Source organism: Haliotis rubra, unplaced genomic scaffold (assembly GCF_003918875.1).
Source record: "Haliotis rubra isolate DU_JTF1 unplaced genomic scaffold, ASM391887v1 Scf14, whole genome shotgun sequence".
Lineage (NCBI taxonomy): Eukaryota > Metazoa > Mollusca > Gastropoda > Lepetellida > Haliotidae > Haliotis > Haliotis rubra.
In genome coordinates this window covers 1,121,005-1,141,458 of record NW_025765336.1, presented here as the reverse complement: position 1 = coordinate 1,141,458, position 20,454 = coordinate 1,121,005, and the positions used below count along the sequence as shown (strand labels likewise).

At 39.8% G+C, this 20,454-nt stretch overlaps 2 protein-coding genes across 2 annotated transcripts in view; one reads left to right on the top strand and one right to left on the bottom strand.

Annotated features, from left to right (window-relative positions):
• Positions 1–20,454, top strand: part of LOC124268697 (UHRF1-binding protein 1-like) — a 133,891-nt gene that overhangs the window by 67,940 nt on the left and 45,497 nt on the right.
• On the bottom strand, positions 1,266–19,490 carry LOC124268696 (protein trapped in endoderm-1-like). Its single transcript, XM_046703687.1, has 2 exons — positions 19,461–19,490; positions 1,266–2,927 (listed from the first exon to the last, which is right to left on the bottom strand). Exon 2 carries the CDS (start codon positions 2,316–2,318, stop codon positions 1,329–1,331), a length of 990 nt encoding a protein of 329 aa, XP_046559643.1. The 5' UTR covers positions 2,319–2,927; positions 19,461–19,490; the 3' UTR covers positions 1,266–1,328.

The following is a 20,454-nucleotide window of genomic DNA, read 5'->3' as shown; positions in this document are numbered from 1 at the left end:
TCGTTATAGCAGGATTTGCTTGTAGGGGATTTTAATTCCACATTTGCCTTGATTGTGAGCTTCCAATATGAATCTTACACTGTGAAATGATGTTTAAAGCAGTATGCTCATAATCGCTCACTCACTCACTCCACTCACTCACTCACTCACTCACTCACTCACTCACTCACTCACTCACTCACTCACTCACTCACTCACTCACTCACTCACTCACTCACTCACTCACTCACTCACTCACTCCTCTCACTCCACCTCCACTCCACTCCACTCCACCCTCCACTCCACTCCACTCCACTCCACTCCACTCCACTCCACTCCACTCCACTCCACTCCACTCACTCACTCACTCACTCAAACTTTGCTGTTATTTCAGAGATCAGTATCATGGGTATGCCAATTACTCAGAATTCTATTTTGAGCAACAGCAACACTTTGTTGTCTCAAAGATTGATAATTAAATTTGTTCAAAGTAAAATACACATATCGCTCATACGATTATGACAGTGTGTCTTATCGTGTCAACTTAGATATCACTACTCAGAAGCACATGTCCAAGGAATCAGTCAATATCAATAGACAGGAGCCCAGTCTTCCCTGTCCTGTTTCTGGATCCACTCTTCGACTAGTCTCTTTGATTTTTATCAGCCTCAAATCTGAGCCCAATTCCTAAAGAGTTGTGTCCCCTTGCAGTTGTCACATGTTCATCGAAATCTCATCTTTGGTCCATCAGCACTACCTGGTTACCTTGGTTACCGCAAAAGTGTAAACGTCCACAATCAGCATCAGATTGGACCTGAACCCAGAATTAAGCTGACAAAATGCATTATAACAAAATGGTGTTTCAGCAATGCCAAAACCAACTCACTCAATGTTGATCTTGCCCTCTGAATGCACAATCACAGAAATTCTGCCTAACAGGCAGTTTGCCTTGTGTACTCCTAAAAGTTAAAGAGCTGGGAATGGAGCCTGCCTACAAATAGTTGTGAATAGCTGCGTGTTCAACAGTAGCCACATGCTGAAGTCTTTAGTCATAACACAATGGCAATGTCAATGAAGATAATGTTAAGATATACATTAATTCTTGTAAATATAAAGATAATGTCAGTTTCTGTTCCAGTGAAGCAGCCTCTATCACAATGACCTATTAAAATGGCTGAAATTCACTAGCAGAGGGTGCGGTGGGGTAGCCTAGTGGTAAAAGCGCTGCTCATCAGCCCGAAGACACAGGTTCAATTCCACACATGTGTACAACGTGTGAAGCCCATTTGTGGTGTCCCCCGCTGTGATATTGCTGGAAAAGTGCTAAAAGCGATGTAAAACTAAACTCACTAGCAGGGTGATACAGTGGTTTGGCGTAAATGTAGCGATGTTTCGTTGCGCTTCTTGCAGAAAGTTTGACAGCAGTGCATGTTGCTGTTGATCTGTGTGTTGAGCAGAGCGTACACCACAGGATTGATGGCTGTGTGCGACAGAGCTAGGTATGTCAGGAACGTGTATGCCACAACGCCAATCTGTTTGAAATCAGAATCTACAACGTTGACAACGAGGAAGGGTATATGGGTGACGCTATAGCAGACCATGATTATGACAACAGTGCGAATCAGCTGAATGTCCTGCTTGGATGTCAGCCATTTTGAACAATGGCCATTTTCTGATTTGTGGATTCCTCCCGAGTTGTTCAAACGTTTCTTTGATTTGATGTATGTCCATAGAATTCTGAAATAGCAGTAAGCGAGGACAGGGATGGTTGTGATGAGAATGAGGCTGCACAAGAACACGATGTAGGTCCGAGTGTCGCGGTCGGTTTGGCTGAAGGTGCAGTACAGCTTGTTCTTGTGGTAGGTAAAGTGGCCCCATGTTCCGGTAAAGGGAAGGAGTTGCAGCAACAGGTAGAACATCACAGGAAATGACAACAACATGGCGTTGAAGCGGCGACTCGAGTAATATATCCGGTACGTCACGGGATGGACAACCAACACGTAACGGTTGACAGTGATGAGGATGAGGGCGCTCGTCTCGATGCAGCTGAGGCTGTGCATGATGTAGGGGAAGAAGCTGCAGAAGAAGCTGCCCATGACCCAGCTGTCGTAGAAGCTGTTGGCACCGAGGACTGGCAGTATGATGACGCATGTCAAGAGGTTATTGATGCTGAGGTTGAGGATGTAAACATTGCACGTCTGCTGATAGAGCCCGCGGGACACTATCTGGTAGATGGCCACACAATTACCCATCATTCCTAGGATGGAGATTGTGAAGGAACAGACACATTGGATCATGCGCACTTCATCGTTGGTGTCTGTCGTGTTTGCCTTATCCATCGTGGGGATTCAGGGAATGAATGTTCAGTGTTCCTTGTCGTGAGTCCTGTCACAGTCAGATGAAGAACAGTGATCCACAAAGCAAGAGCCTCATGTCAGTTTTGGTTAAGATCCTTGCTTGAGTATTCATGACACAAGGTTCTGTCAGAGTTGTATAAATGTAGATTACTTAATTAGCTCCTGCCAGATACTACACTGTGAGTAAAGTACTAACTATGAGTGCATTTCAAAATTGATCGGAAGAGTCAGGAGTAGATTATCCAGTTCAAAGTGCTACAAGACAACCATGCAAATGACCAGTTGATTGCAACCATTATCCCCTCTGCGTCGGACGATATGAAAGATGCTTCAATAATGGTGTTTTGTTATTGAACAGGTGATATTATGAGTAAACTATACACCGTATTCAGTCACATCCTGTCTTGTTAGAAAAAAGTGGTCATCCTCACAAGCATGGTTTTCAATAAGTACAAACATTGATATGAAACACAGTGTCAAACTTCAGAACACCAAGCACTTCCTGTTAAAGCCTCACTTCACATTGTATACTAGTCACTCCAAATCCTGGCAGAATCCCATTTCCATTTGTTGCTGAAAAGATTGTTGAAGCTGAAACATAAAAGAAAAACTTGTATTATTGTCATGATTTTCACAGACTTGATGTCAGCTAGGTCAGAGAAACAATATCCACGTTGCATTCTCAAAAAACTCTGAATCCTATGAATATTAAAATCCCTTATGGCTGCTGCAACTGATATAAACAGGGGACAGAGTGTGACAGCATCACACTGGGCCTCTTGGAGGTAATGGATTCCAAATGGTTTAGTATGGAAATTACCCTTACTTGTAAACCGTCTTGGGATGTGTCATCAGTAAATGGCATTCTCTGTATTACAGAGTGTTATTGAGAGTTGACCTGTGCAGGTTGTATTTGAAAAATACATTGTATGGAGCTTCCATTAGCATTATGGAACATTTAAATTTGTAATTGTTTACTATTTTTGGGGGGTTAAAATCGAAACAATTCATTCCACATGCATTAGACATCTCCACAGAAAGCAATGTTCATTGTAAGATTCTGACTACATCACAAGCTTGTTTTTATCTATTAATATCACATGATAGTATCAGATGTTTATGTAAAGGTAAGCATATCCTGCGTTTAGTAGGCACACATCACAAACACATGCAGAGGCAAGTGAATTATTCAATTGGATAAAATACTGGAGTGTAGTGTACAACTCAGAATGGGAACATGCAGAAAGTGCCCACTGAAACAACCAGAATAACCTTGGAAAATGTCTGGATAAAGGTTCCAGCATTACAGACTATTTGTCTCATGGTCCACACTATAATTCACAGTGGTTACCATAGAAATGGTAAAAGTTTGGAAGGTGTCTTATACCTCATCATAAGAACTTGTAAAACCAGATGAGTACATATCCTCATCTGTAATGACCATCACTGTTGCCCTGTCAAGATTCTGAGTTGGATCCCGGCAGCCTGGTAGTAAGAGGCAAGTTAATAGATCAGGGCCAGCCTCAGTGACCTGATTCATACCCTACTGGAGTACCCTGATGGCCTGGATTGTTGGTCCCAATTGGCAAATGTCAGAAGATGTGACCAAATGAATTACACTCAGTGACTTTGTTGATAATGTGTCATCATTCTGAGACAGCTTTGGATCTTTTCTCACCAACTGGAATGGGTAATGCAGATTTGTTACATACAGGTCGTTCAGTCAAACAATGCTTTGAGTCATTGAGATAATGAATGTCTCAAGAGAATCAGCTGATGAATTTCCTTTAGTTCAATCAACAGAGGCAGTGGGTGTTAAATTGTTCACTCCTTAGAGAACGTCCTACCTTCTGTAGTATTGGCTTCAATCAGTTCAACAACATCCTACCTTCTGTAGTATTGGCTTCAATCAGTTCAAGAACATCCTACCTACTGTAGTATTGGCTTCAATCAGTTCAAGAACATCCTACCTTCTGTAGTATTGGCTTCAATCAGTTCAAGAACATCCTACCTTCTGTAGTATTGGCTTCAATCAGTTCAAGAACAGCCTACCTTCTGTCGTATTGGCTTCAATCAGTTCAAGAATGTCCTACCTTCTGTAGTATTGGCTTCAATCAGTTCAAGAACGTCCTACCTTCTGTAGTATTGGCTTCAATCAGTTCAAGAACGTCCTACCTTCTGTAGTATTGGCTTCAATCAGTTCAAGAACATCCTACCTTCTGTAGTATTGGCTTCAATCAGTTCAAAGAACATCCTACCTTCTGTAGTATTGGCTTCAATCAGTTCAAGAACAGCCTACCTTCTGTATTGGCTTCAATCAGTTCAAGAATGTCCTACCTTCTGTAGTATTGGCTTCAATCAGTTCAAGAACAGCCTACCTTCTGTCGTATTGGCTTCAATCAGTTCAAGAATGTCCTACCTTCTGTAGTATTGGCTTCAATCAGTTCAAGAACATCCTACCTTCTGTAGTATTGGCTTCAATCAGTTCAAGAACAGCCTACCTTCTGTAGTATTGGCTTCAATCAGTTCAAGAACGTCCTACCTTCTGTAGTATTGGCTTCAATCAGTTCAAGAACATCCTACCTTCTGTAGTATTGGCTTCAATCAGTTCAAGAACGTCCTACCTTCTGTAGTATTGGCTTCAATCAGTTCAAGAACGTCCTACCTTCTGTAGTATTGGCTTCAATCAGTTCAAGAACATCCTACCTTCTGTAGTATTGGCTTCAATCAGAGCGTCATTCATGAAGAACAGTTCCTACCTTCTGTAGTATTGGCTTCAATCAGTTCAAGTTACCTTCTGTGACCTGTAGACAAGAGTTCAAGAACATCCTACCTTCTGTAGTATTGGCTTCAATCAGTTCAAGAACATCCTACCTTCTGTAGTATTGGCTTCAATCAGTTCAAGAACAGCCTACCTTCTGTCGTATTGGCTTCAATCAGTTCAAGAACATCCTACCTTCTGTAGTATTGGCTTCAATCAGTTCAAGAACATCCTACCTTCTGTATTATTGGCTTCAATCAGTTCAAGAACATCCTACCTTCTGTAGTATTGGCTTCAATCAGTTCAAGAACATCCTACCTTCTGTAGTATTGGCTTCAATCAGTTCAAGAACATCCTACCTTCTGTAGTATTGGCTTCAATCAGTTCAAGAACATCCTACCTTCTGTAGTATTGGCTTCAATCAGTTCAAGAACATCCTACCTTCTGTAGTATTGGCTTCAATCAGTTCAAGAACATCCTACCTTCTGTGTATTGGCTTCAATCAGTTCAAGAACATCCTACCTTCTGTAGTATTGGCTTTCAATCAGTTCAATCAGTTCTTCAATCAGTTCAAGAACATCCTACCTTCTGTCGTATTGGCTTCAATCAGTTCAACAAGAACATCCTACCTTCTGTAGTATTGGCTTCAATCAGTTCAAGAACATCCTACCTTCTGTAGTATTGGCTTCAATCAGTTCAAGAACATCCTACCTTCTGTAGTATTGGCTTCAATCAGTTCAAGAACATCCTACCTTCTGTAGTATTGGCTTCAATCATTGTTCAATCAGAACATCCTACCTGCAGTATTGGCTTCAATCAGTTCAAGAACATCCTACCTTCTGTAGTATTGGCTTCAATCAGTTCAAGAACATCATTGGCTTCCATCGGTTCAAGAACATCCTGCACTGTAGTATTGGCTTCAATCACCATCCTACCTTCTGTAGTATTGGCTTCAATCAGTTCAAGAACATCCTACCAGACCATTGGCTTCAATCAGTTCAAGAACATCCTACCTTCTGTAGTATTGGCTTCAATCAGTTCAAGAACATCCTACCTTCTGTAGTATTGGCTTCAATCAGTTCAAGAACATCCTACCTTCTGTAGTATTGGCTTCAATCAGTTCAAGAACATCCTACCTTCTGTAGTATTGGCTTCAATCAGTTCAACAACATCCTACCTTCTGTAGTATTGGCTTCAATCAGTTCAAGAACATCCTACCTTCTGTAGTATTGGCTTCAATCAGTTCAAGAACATCCTACCTTCTGTAGTATTGGCTTCAATCAGTTCAAGAACATCCTACCTTCTGTAGTATTGGCTTCAAGAATCAGTTCAGTTCAGAACATCCTACCTTCTGTAGTATTGGCTTCAATCAGTTCAAGAACGTCCTACCTTCTGTAGTATTGGCTTCAATCAGTTCAAGAACGTCCTACTACCTTCTGTAGTATTGGCTTCAATCAGTTCAATCAGAACGTCCTACCTTCTGTAGTATTGGCTTCAATCAGTTCAAGAAAGAACAGTCCTACCTTCTGTAGTATTGGCTTCAATCAGTTCAAGAACGTCCTACCTTCTGTAGTATTGGCTTCAATCAGTTCAAGAACATCCTACCTTCTGTAGTATTGGCTTCAATCAGTTCAAGAACATCCTACCTTCTGTAGTATTGGCTTCAATCAGTTCAAGAACATCCTACCTTCTGTAGTATTGGCTTCAATCAGTTCAAGAACATCCTACCTTCTGTAGTATTGGCTTCAATCAGTTCAAGAACGTCCTACCTTCTGTAATCAGTTATTGGCTTCAATCAGTTCAAGAACATCCTACCTTCTGTAGTATTGGCTTCAATCAGTTCAAGAACATCCTACCTTCTGTAGTATTGGCTTCAATCAGTTCAAGAACGTCCTACCTTCTGTCGTATTGGCTTCAATCAGTTCAAGAACATCCTACCTTCTGTCGTATTGGCTTCAATCAGTTCAAGAACATCCTACCTTCTGTAGTATTGGCTTCAATCAGTTCAAGAACGTCCTACCTTCTGTAGTTTTGGCTTCAATCAGTTCAAGAAAGTCCTACCTTCTGTAGTATTGGCTTCAATCAGTTCAAGAACGTCCTACCTTCTGTAGTATTGGCTTCAATCAGTTCAAGAACATCCTACCTTCTGTCGTATTGGCTTCAATCAGTTCAAGAACATCCTACCTTCTGTAGTATTGGCTTCAATCAGTTCAAGAACATCCTACCTTCTGTAGTATTGGCTTCAATCAGTTCAAGAACGTCCTACCTTCTGTAGTATTGGCTTCAATCAGTTCAAGAACGTCCTACCTTCTGTAGTATTGGCTTCAATCAGTTCAAGAAAGTCCTACCTTCTGTAGTATTGGCTTCATTGGCTTCAATTGGCTTCAGTTCAAGAACGTCCTACCTTCTGTCGTATTGGCTTCAATCAGTTCAAGAACATCCTACCTTCTGTAGTATTGGCTTCAATCAGTTCAAGAACGTCCTACCTTCTGTAGTATTGGCTTCAATCAGTTCAAGAAAGTCCTACCTTCTGTAGTATTGGCTTCAATCAGTTCAAGAACGTCCTACCTTCTGTAGTATTGGCTTCAATCAGTTCAAGAACGTCCTACCTTCTGTAGTATTGGCTTCAATCAGTTCAAGAAAGTCATCCTACCTTCTGTAGTATTGGCTTCAATCAGTTCAAGAACGTCCTACCTTCTGTAGTATTGGCTTCAATCAGTTCAAGAACGTCCTACCTTCTGTAGTATTGGCTTCAATCAGTTCAAGAAAGTCCTACCTTCTGTAGTATTGGCTTCAATTAGTTCAAGAACGTCCTACCTTCTGTCGTATTGGCTTCAATCAGTTCACGTAAGAATGAAATAATCCATGGCGATCTAGGTTAGAATTGATATTCAGTAACCCATGCTTGTCACCCATGACGATTTGGATTAGAATGGATCTTCAGTGACCCATGTTTGGCACCTGTGACAATCCAGGTTTGAATTGATCTTAAGTAACCCATGCTTGTTGTAGCAGACAACTTACGGGATCTGGTGGTCAGGCTAGCTGATTTGGTTGACTCCCCAGCCGTGATATTGCTGGAATATTGCTAAAAGCGGCGTAAAACTAAACTCAGTCAGTCAGTCAGTCAGTGGTTGACACGTTATCGTATCCCAATTACGTAGATTGATGCTCATGCTGTTGATCACTGGATTGTCTGGTCCGATGATTTACAGATTGCCGCTTATGATATAGCTGGAATATTGCTGAATGCGGCTTTAAACAACCAAGATTGTAATACCTTAGTGGTATTGGTTATTAGCAATCATGCAAGGACATTTACCCGTCTGTGGAATAATGTGGAAGAAGATGAGACCAGCTCTCTGTCTACAGGGACATTATTTACACATCTACCTCCAGACTTACACCACCAGCCTCTCTGTGACAGTTATCCAGAGCTGCATGGCTCAGATTATTCATGGTAATCTGTTCCACGATTTTGTCAGTGGCACTGATAAGATTCAAAAGCATTCACATGCTCCATATGAAAAAGTGTTTGATATGTAATATACATGGGACTTTGAATATCTAGCAATATTTTAGCTATAATGTGTCTCTCCATGGTAATGTAGGCAAGGTTGGCTAATGGAGGGTATATCCCAAGTGGGCAATAACACACACAGAAGCAGCTTCAGTGTCCTCAATGTAAGTGTTGTCGTGTCTCATTGTGGTATTGTTGCCGTGCAGTTCCTCATGTTTAAATTGTAGATCAGGACCTGCAGAATCAAAATCAGTGTTGCTATGGAGATGCTGAGGATGTGGAATAATGGTTGTGGCTGTGATAGATATTAAGAACCAGAGTGCTACTTGGAGGTTCTGTACATCAAGTGGTAGGCCATTGGGTGTTTGTCAGTGTCGCTGAAGTGTGACACTGATGAAGTTAGATGTTTTACCTTTTTCTTGAGATAATGGAGTGTCTCTTCAGGATTCTCTTTAGTATATGCATCAGCCTACACACCACCAGATACCTCAAGAGAATGAATGAATGAATGAATGAATGAAAGAGTGAATGAATATGTGAAAGAATGAACAAATGAATGAATAAAAAAGTGGGTGAATGAATGAATAAGTGATTAATGAATGAGTGAGTGAATGAATGAATATTGTTGAAAACTAGGGCTGCAACGAATACACTATGTGGTGAATATGATACATATCACGAATATTGAGTAACGAATACGAATAATTATTCACAAATACAATATTGTAGTTAAGTGATTGATGTACAATATGGAACGCCCATGTTGACAGTTTTGATTTGTCACAGCAATACGAGTGATCTCATGACACTCAGATTTGGTATGTAATAGTTATAGTCGACAGTACCATGTGCAGTCTTGGCAAACTAACATGACTTGCACTACTGCAATGCTAGTACATGTTCCATTCTTGCATACCTCACTTTGGAAAAGTGCACAAGGGTTCAAGTAAAACATGCTCCCTTAAAAAAATCTTAAATATTCGTTAATATTCAGTTCTGGTGACCACAAATAACGAATTGAATTCATGAAGGGCTACGGTTCGATTCACCGAATATGCGAGTGAATCGTTACAACCTTATTGAAAACATAACCATACTAATAGGGCAACAATAAATTAGATGTGTAAGATAGTTTTTAAAGAGAATGTATGTGAAATCGTGAAGAACAAGTACTTCAAGAGGTTTGTTTGATTCTATCCATCCTACCTTGTGTTTAACATTCATGTCATATGTGACCGTTATCAACTGGTCTCTTTTCCACCATTTATAAGCTTGTAATTTACATCCAAGCATACAGTGAAATTAAGCCTTTAATGAAGGTTATGCTGTAAGGTGGCTCAACCTTGCAACACAAATGTTTGGGAAGTCAGGTCAACAACATGAAAGTAAACGTTGTGTTAGAATCAATCCGACTACTGCCAACCACCACATGCTTTTGTCAGTGGTTTGGTCTCTCTTTGATCCAGACAAGGAACAATACAATATTTGCTTTGTGGGTAGTTATGAAGCATCATCGTGTGACGTAAGGTTTGAGCGCTGTGATTGTGCCAAAGCAACATGACAACGCTACAGTGTCAGAACACTCAAAAAACAGACATTTACCTTCATAAATATTTAATAGTTTCCCTTTTTATCTTATTATTTCAGAACAAAAGGAAATTGATTTTATAATGAAAACATCATGCACTTTCAGTTACCATGCGAATTTGACCAGATGCAAACTTGGAAACAATGTGTTTTTTCCAGGAATTTGTGCCAATGTGCAACTATGATTGTTGATAAAAATGGTACATGTATTGCCACATTACCAAAATCATGCTTCCATTACGCCCCCAGGGACCTGATTTCCTTAACCAGACACTGCTTCAATTAGCAGAGTCCAGGGACACAAGTTCAATTTCATGTCAATAAACAGAACTGAGGACGTCAAGGGAACACGAAGCTGCCAGCAGTAATTGAACAGTTCAGTGAGATGCTGTGAGATTAAATCTAATTTAAGTAAAAGATCCATGTCGAAAGTTAGATTTTCTTAGACAAAGGTTGGTATTTGCAAGCATAATATGTCATATTGTTAAGAATATCCTGTTATGATAATCATTTACTTTTATTTGATTATAAAGAATGACATATGGATTTATGAACATAAGACGTTGGCAGAGGGACAGTAGACATTAGCATAGAGACACCTTGTCGGTGTGGTTTGCTGGAAAATCTTTCTCAGAGATGCCAACCCATACGATTTATCGTATTCGTGATGAAAAAAAACAACACAAAATACGTGACAATGATAGCAGTAAAAATATACGAATTTTAAAAAAAATACATTAAAATAAATTATTAATAGCATATGTACCATACACAATAAATTGCAACCACTTTTAATTCAGTATCAAGCAATTTGTGGATACTTACTACTGATTTAGGGGAGTACAATGTTGATAACAAGTTCTTAGAATATCTATATATTCTGTGTTAAATATGAAAATTCTTTGGAAAGGTTAATACTAATTTTTGCATCAGTTTTGGGCCAAAATACTAGTTGGGCTAAATTAGGATTGGCATCTCTGCTCTCTGAATGTAAATAAAGACTGGACATGCACCTCAAAATGGGGGCTCAAATTGGCAGATACTGAATGGTCATTGAGCAACTCTTTGTGGGGATTCCGGATTCCGGGTGTTAATTCATGTCCATCTTGAAGCAAAACTTTCCCAGTGCAGTAATGTAGCAAAGACTAAGAGTTAAAACCCTCTGATGGTCGGTCCCATATTTGACCAATCTTGTGTGTCTTCAACCACTTATGTGTTAAATGTGTTTCTATAGTTCCTTGGGGCGGAGGGGTAGCCCAGTGGTTAAAGTGTTTGCTTGTGATGCTGAAGACCTAGGTTTGATTCTCCACATGGGTACAATGTGTGAAGCCCATATCTGGTGTCCCCTGCCGTGATATTTCTGGAATATTGCTAAAAGCGGCGTAAAAACATGCTCACTCACTATTGATTCTTAAATTTGTTGATTAGGTTTTGAAAAGCCCCTAAAAAGGCCTTAAATTTGATGGCTGATAATCCATATGAACCCTGGATGTAGGGTTGTCTGACATGTGTCTTTGTTAGTAGTGTATACCCCATGAGGGTTAGTAGTGTATACCCCTAGTGGTTAAAGCATTCGCTCGTCATGCTGAAGACCCGGGTTCGAATCCCCACATGGGTACAGTGTGTGAAGCCCATATCTGATGTCCTCCGCCGTGATATTGCTGGAATATTGCTAAAAGTGGCATAACACTAAACTCACTCACTCACTCACCCAAGAGAGTGTATTGTTGCTCGTATTATCAACCACTAGGTAGGTTGGTCCAGAGTCATCACAGTCTAGTTTTATAAAGGTGTTGAACTGTGTCATTGAGCAAGAAACAAATATAAAGAAACCTATAACAATTTATGTCAGATTCCATTGTTAGAGACGTCAGAGAACTACAGAGAACAACTACCACCACGGCTTCCTGTGATGGACCAAACGCTCATCTATTGACAGCTGGTACACTCTTCATCCTTTAATTCTCCCCGAGGGCTGCCAATGTATCAAGTTGAATTAGGGTCTAACACTTGTAATGTATTGCTTCTGAAGAACAGGGTCTTGGTATAAATGAAATCCTTGAAAATTCCCCAGCCCTATTACTTGATCTGAGCTGTTGACAAAGTGAACTGATGTCTTTGGTCAGACTCATCCATCGATCTGTTCACAGTCTGTCAACTGGTCTGTCACTTGGTTTGTAAACTGATCTGGCATCGGTCTGTGATCTGTTTGTCCACAGGTCTGTGCAACAGTCTGTCCTTGGTCACTGATCTGTTTATCAAATATTATGTGCCCATGTTTTCATCTAACTGTCCATATTACCTGTAATTGAACTAACACAAGTCGACTGGATTTGTAGTGTTTGTTGTTTAGTTTTACGCCGCACTCAGCAATATTCCAGCTATATGGCGGCGGTCTGTAAGTAATCGAGTCTGGACCAGACAATCCAGTGACCAACAGCATGAGCATCGATCTATGCAATTGGGATACGATGACATGTGTCAACCAAGCCAGTGAGCCTGACTACCCGATCCTGTTAGTCGCCTCTTACGACAAGCATGGGTTACTGAAGATTCATTCTAACCCGGATCTTCACGGGTAATTGGTTGTTTGAGAACACTGTAAACTACACTTACCTTGAATCATGAAATTGCTGCCTTAATTTTAGAAAATACTCCTCAACACTTCTGGACTGCAGTGTTCACGAATAGCGTCTGACCCTCTGACAAATCCGGCAGATTCACCAACGGTCCGATAGAAGTCTACAACTCACCGGCCCCAGTGTCTGACTGTATATTTCACAATGACTTTGACTGAATTTTTATATGTGACATGTGACACTTGTTTGCTGTTTATAAATCTTATGTTTGTTAATAATTTCAATGCCAATTATAAGAAATGTTAACTCTGAAATGTGCGTTTAATTTTATTCTGTGGATCCTGTGAATTTTCAATGAGTCAGACAGACATCTGAAACTTACAGGACACTATGTCCTGTTTTTTTTAAACACCATTCGTGAACACTGGACTGTATTAATAACATGGTTCTACAATGAAAACACGATGACACAACACAACTAACTCCCCTAAATTCAAACCTGATGCAGGAATATGTTGCACGGTGGTAACTGTGATGCCTGTTTTAACATGAATACATTCATCAGTTTCATAAGCAGATGCTTTACAGCAGCGGAAACTCCCTCTAGATCTCTAGATAAACTTTAGTCAGTTACACTCTGACTCAGGTTGAACTCCGAACTCCATCAGGAAACTGATTGGCATGTCAGAGTCTGTGTCTGATGTGGCTGCCCACTGGGGGATTTTGTTGTGTCAAAAAGGGGCAGTGGGGTAGCCTTGTTGTTAAAGTGTTTGCCCGTCACGCTGAAGACCCGGGTTCTATTCACCACATGAGTACAATGTGTGAAGCCCATTACTGGTGTCCCCCGCTGTGAAATTGCTGGAACATTGCTAAAAGCGGCGTAAAACCAACTTTCTTACTCACTCACTCACTGTGTCAAAAAGTGATTATTCAGGGTTTTATGTGACGTGCAAATGTGCCTCCAGTAAGCAAGCACAAGTGTGGAATGGACGCAGAAAAACAATTCACTGTGTCCAGAGCTACGCAAAATAATATTCACTGTACCCACAACACATTTATGACTTTGCTAAGTTTTTCTTTCAGTGCAGTTAGGTGCATCATTTCATCCATCAGTCCACATGATCAATAATTCATTCCAATCTCTAAAGAAATTATCAAAGCGTACAGATCTCTCCACTGTTACTTCACAGGACCTACAACCCACATATTACCTGCAAGGACCCTCAAAACTAATAATTGAGGGTCCCCTGGACCCCCATGTTTGTGAGTCGAGGTAAAAACCTGGATTAATTTGGTATGTAATAGTTATAATCGACCGTGCCATGTGCGACCTTGGCAAGCTAACATGACTTGCACTACTGCATTGCTAGTACATGTTCCATTCTTGCATATCTCACTTTGGAAAGGACATAAGGGTTCAAGTAAAACGTGCTCCCTTAAAAAAATCATAAATATTCGTTAATATTCAGTTCTGGAGACCACGAATTGAATTCATGAAGGGCTATGGTTCGATTCACCGAATACGCGAGTGAATCGTTACAGCCTTAGTATATACCATGCTTTTAGACGAGACTAGAGTGTATATTGGGTGGTAACAACATGCAACCTAGTTGACTAACCTAAAGAATATGCATTTGGATGCACTGTTGTGTTAGTGGCAGTAGTTATTGAGCAAGTCGACTTACATGAAACTGTAGCAAATTTTGACACTGTGCCAGAAACTGCTGAATTCACAATCCAAAACTATGCCCTTAACATAATCTATTGCATATTTAAGAGTTATTATGTGAGCAGATCTGACTAGACTGAACGGAATGTTCACACAATGAACACAATGCCTGAAAGTGCAGACGACACTTGCAGACTTTCAAGATGGCTTGTGTGATCCTGAAATCCTGTTTTGGGTACGCATGCACTGTATTTGTTCATGTTGACAAATGATTCTTAGTAAAAGAAACTGTCAGTGTGTTCAGCAGTGACCTTGAAACAGGCAAAAATGTTCATTAAATGTTTTATCGTGAAAACAAAGCTAGACAGGTGGAGACAGGAAGGTCGTTTGTACAAGTTTCAGAAGTACAGATTCAAAGGGGTTATTGCCCAGTTAATGGACTTGTGTTGTTCCGTGTGACAAGAGCATCTCCTCCTCGGAAGGTTTGTCGGAGGCTCAGAGTTTGGGTGATTATAGATCACATGATTCAGGTTGAACGTAGTGAGTATCAGCTGTCAAAAGGATCTGTTTACATAAAAAGATGCAGAAAAGGCATTTTACCTTAACATTTAGTGCATGTATGGTGTGTTTTAACTGACTGACTGAGTTTGGTTTTACGCCGCTTTTAGCAATATTCCAGCAACATCATGGGGGGGGACACCAGAAATGGGCTTCACAGATTGTACCATGTGGGGATTCGAACCCGGGTCTTCGGCGAGACGAGCCAACGCTTTGACCACTAGGCTACCCCATCGCCCAGATGTGTTTTAAGGATTGAATAGGCAGGGTTGAGCACTGTTTTAAACAATGTTTCAGTAAAATCATGTCAGTTTGAGATGGGAGGAAAGTCTCAAGTTGGTCGGTTTGTTTGTTGTTAAACGCTGCACTCAGCAGTATTCCAGCTATATGGTGCTGGTCTCGTATATATAATCAAGTCTGGACCAGACAGTCCAGTGATCAACAGCATGAGCATCTCAAGTGGTGCAGTTCCTTGATGTTTACTTCTTTTGTGAAAACTGTGTGTTGGGAAACCAACTTTTATGATATGGTGCTGTACTTGGAAACCAACTTTTTATGGAAACTGTTATCTAGGTGTGGTGCTGGGAAACAAACTTTTTATGAAAACTTTTATCTAGGTGTGGTGCTGAGAAACAAACTTTTTATGAAAACTGTTATCTAGGTGTCTAGTGGTGCTGAGAAACCAACTTTTTATGGAAACTTTTCTAGGTGTGATGCTGATGGAAACTGTTATCTAGGTGTGGTGCTGAGAAACCAACTTTTTATGGAAACTGTTATCTAGGTGTGGTGCTGAGAAACCAACTTTTTATGGAAACTGTTATCTAGGTGTGGTGCTGAGAAACCAACTTTTTATGAAAACTGTTATCTAGGTGTGGTGCTGAGAAACCAACTTTTTTTGAAAACTGTTATCTAGGTGTGGTGCTGAGAAACCAACTTTTTATGGAAACTGTTATCTAGGTGTGGTGCTGAGAAACCAACTTTTTATGGAAACTGTTATCTAGGTGTGGTGCTGAGAAACCAACTTTTTATGGAAACTGTTATCTAGGTGTGGTGCTGAGAAACCAACTTTTTATGGAAACTGTTATCTATCTAGCTGAGAAACCAACTGGTGCTGAGAGAAACCAACTTTTATGGAAACTGTTATCTAGGTGTGGTGCTGAGAAACCAACTTTTTATGGAAACTGTTATCTAGGTGTGGTGCTGAGAAACCAACTTTTTATGGAAACTGTTATCTAGGTGTGGTGCTGAGAAACCAACTTTTTATGGAAACTGTTATCTAGGTGTGGTGCTGAGAAACCAACTTTTTATGGAAACTGTTATCTAGGTGTGGTGCTGAGAAACCAACTTTTTATGGAAACTGTTATCTAGGTGTGGTGCTGAGAAACCAACTTTTTATGAAAACTGTTATCTAGGTGTGGTGCTGAGAAACCAACTTTTTATGGAAACTGTTATCTAGGTGTGGTGCTGAGAAACAAACTTTTTATGGAAACTGTTGGTGTGGTGCTGGGAAACCAACTTTTTTTTTTAAAACCTGAATCTGGGTATAGTGCTGAGAAACCAAATCTTTTGTGAAAAGTGATATTTCGGTATTTTGCAGAAATTATGTAACCAAGAATCATATTCAGGTCTAAACTGAGATTTGAACACCCAATCTAAAAATGCCCAAGGGATGCAACTCTGCACAGTGACATGTGATGCCTAGGACAACTCGACCACCTATACCTCCCTTAATGTTTTATTGCATATTCTTTTCAATAGATAAATATTCAGGTTTTTTCTAGTTGCAAAATTTCTGCTGCAGCTTTAAGCTGCATGTACTCACTCATTCAGTCCTCCCTTAATGAGTTGGAAGATTTACAGGATATCGTCACGGAAATCATAATTGTAGCTCGTTGTGGTAAAGTGTCGATGTCCGTCTGTTAAAGGAGAGGCTGGTGTGTTGGGATGTCTATTACTCTGGTGGAATTTTTCTGTTTAGTTGGATATCGATTCTCTTATGATTGATGTTTATATAATGAACGGACATTGTGATTTATCCTTCCTGTGAAAATATTTAGAGGACATGTATTCTGTCATCGTCGTGTTTTATGTAGTTCAGTGAAATGTGTTTTGTTTCACTCTGTCTAGATGTTAAATGGTAGAGACTATATACTATTCCACACATTCAGTACAAAATAGATTTAGGATCTTATCAAATGAGTTAAGGACACAAATCATAGTGAAACTTACCTAGGGAGAAAGCAGGTCCGTGAATTAGATACCATTCACTAAGAACATGAGTCACAGTGAGGCTAGAGGATGCCAATTTTTAAAGACAAAACACATAGTGAGACTTTTTTTGGATGAAAGCAACCCTCGGTTAAATACCATTCGTTAGGGACATATGTCACAGTGACGTTTACCATAAAGGATACCAATTTTTAAGGACCCATGACCTAGTGAGACTTATCATGGAAGAAGCAAGTTGCTGGGTTATATAGCATTTGTTAAGGACATCAGTTACAGTGGAGTTTACCTTAAAGGGTATCAAGTTTTAAGGGCACAAGATATAGTGAGACTTACCTAGGAAAAGAGCGAGTGAGTTTAGTTTTACACTGCTTTCCAGCAATATCATGGCGGGGACACCAGAAATGGGCTTCACACATTGTACTCATGTATGGAATCAAACCCAAGTCTTTGGTATGACAAGCGAACGCTTTAATCACTAGGCTACCCCACTGCCCCACTGTCCCAGGGATAGATGTCATTCGATATGGACATAAGTCATGGCGAGGCTTACCTCAGAGGTCCCAGTGTTTGAAGTGATCCGTGGTTCTGTCAGTTTATGTTAAAGCTGTAAGTGCACAAGGCATGAGATGATACCCAGTTGTTCCCTCAGTCTATGCTAGTGCTATGAGTGGACACAAGATGTGGTACAGATTGAAATGTGAGAACTTCCCTGTTCTCATGACAAAGAAGTGTAGTAATGACTAAACAATGAAGGAATCATTTAAGAAGAAATGAAACTGGATGAAGTATATGACTAAATAAAGTCACATTGACAGCAAAGAAAATGAACTTCTGAAAGTGAGAGTGTAACAGAATGAATATTACTATTGTTCAGAAATGTTTTACACAATTCAACTAAAAACTGCCGTAAGTGCAGGTTACAGTGTTTGAAAGTGAAATAGATGATTGTAGAATGTGGGGGAAGAATATGAGGATGACGTTATGAATAAGAATGAATGGATTCATTACAATGAATTACAAGTGAATGTTTTAACGGGGAAATGTAAATGGATGAACAAAACTTAGTGGATACTCAAAGATGTAACCTATAAATTAATATCTAAATATACTGGACAAAATAAGTTAGGGATATTGGTATTTTTATGATTGATATTTTATCGGTGTGTCAATGAATAAATGGATCATTATTCATAATTTCAAAATTTACGTACATCCCTAACTATTTTTGTCCAGTATAGATATGAACATTTAGCTGTGCAAGTAAGATCATGGGAACAAAATGAGAATACAAAAGAAATTGAAATTAATTAGGAAAAGTAGATGAACCAATTTAAACCTTGTACAAATTAAATAGCAGGTTAGTCTAATTTAAGAGGCATTTAGAAGTTTGAGCATTAAGGAAGGATAACAATATGGATGAACAACTTGTTTATTATCGTGAGAGCAAGGTTTGGGCGTAGGTTGTCACGTGCTGTTGTACCATCACTCTCATTGCAATTAACTTGTTCATCCATATTGTCGATTCCACACATGGGTGACGTGTGAAGACCATTTCTGGTGTCCCCCGCCGTGATATTGCTGGAATTGCTAAAAGCGACGTAAAACCAAACTCACTCACTCACTCATCCATATGGGGCTGTGGGGTAGCCTGGTGGTTAAAGCATTCGCTTGTCACGCTGAAGACCCGGGTTCGATTCTCCACATGGGCAAAATGTGTGAAGCTCATTTCTGGTGTCTCCCGCCGTGATATTGCTGGAATATTGCTAAAAGCGGCATAAAATCAAACTCACTCACTCACTCACTCCCTCATCCATATTGTTATCTTTCCCTGGCAGGTTAGTCAACAAAATCAAAATAGTATATTACAAAGTGATCTGAATGAGATGTGAACAAGATGAGACTTGTGATCATGATCAAATGTCTAGATATAGATAAAAAAATGATGTTAAATTTTGCTTATAACAAATCTTGACCTGTGTGACATCACGTGGGGATACAGGGTCTAACTGTGCTAGGTCATAATGTACCTTGGTAGTTTTCATCTTACCTATGTTCTGTAGATATTCTACTCCTTGCAGTATCATAGTGTTGTACTCACAATATCACAAATATCTTGATTTCGTTAAAATATATTTTCTGTTTGCAAAATGCAAAACTGCACTTCATGGTATAGAGATTATAAGTGTAAAGGTCTTATGTCCTACCATAGCGTTCACCTTACCTCTTTTCTGTAGACATTCTACTCCTTGCAGTACCATAGTGCCAATATCACAAATATCTTGGTTTTGTGAAAATATATTTTCTTTTTGCAAAATACAAAACTGCACTTCATGGTATAGAGATATAAGGTTTATATAGCAGTATGTCCCACCATAGCGTTAACCTTACCTATGTTCTGTAGATATTCTACTCCTTGCAGTATCATAGTGTTGTACTCACAATATCACAAATATCTTGATTTCGTTAAAATATATTTTCTGTTTGCAAAATGCAAAACTGCACTTCATGGTATAGAGATTATAAGTGTAAAGGTCTTATGTCCTACCATAGCGTTCACCTTACCTCTTTTCTGTAGACATTCTACTCCTTGCAGTACCATAGTGCCAATATCACAAATATCTTGGTTTTGTGAAAATATATTTTCGTTTTGCAAAATACAAAATTGCACTTCATGGTATAGATATAGTGTAAAGGTCTTATGTCCTACCATAGCGTTCACCTTACCTCTGTTCTGTAGACATTCTACTATATACCATAGTGCTATCCTCACAATATCACAAATATTTTTGTTTTGTGAAAAACATTATCTTTGTTTGCAAAATACAGAACTGTACCTCATTGTTAATATAAGAGAGATATAAGGTGTATATAGTAGTATGTCCTACCATAGCGTTCACCTTACCTCTGTTCTGTAGACATACGCCTCGCATCACAGTATCACAGTATCATCCTCACAGTGTGAACAAGTGTCATCCAACTGTTCCAACTTTCTCCCCGGCTGCATGGCTGGTCATTAAATTTGCATAACCATTCTTATAATGCATCATGTGATAGCTGCAAGCTCCGAAACCTGGCGCCACAAGCTTGTGTTTTCTGGAGCAATGCGTGCTCCTCGCAGTGCTGATTATGTGTAGAGAAGCTCCACACAGTGGTTGTTGTGTGTGATCTTGGCCAGTTAGCAACAGAGAAGTACCTGTTACTGAATGGGTGATGGA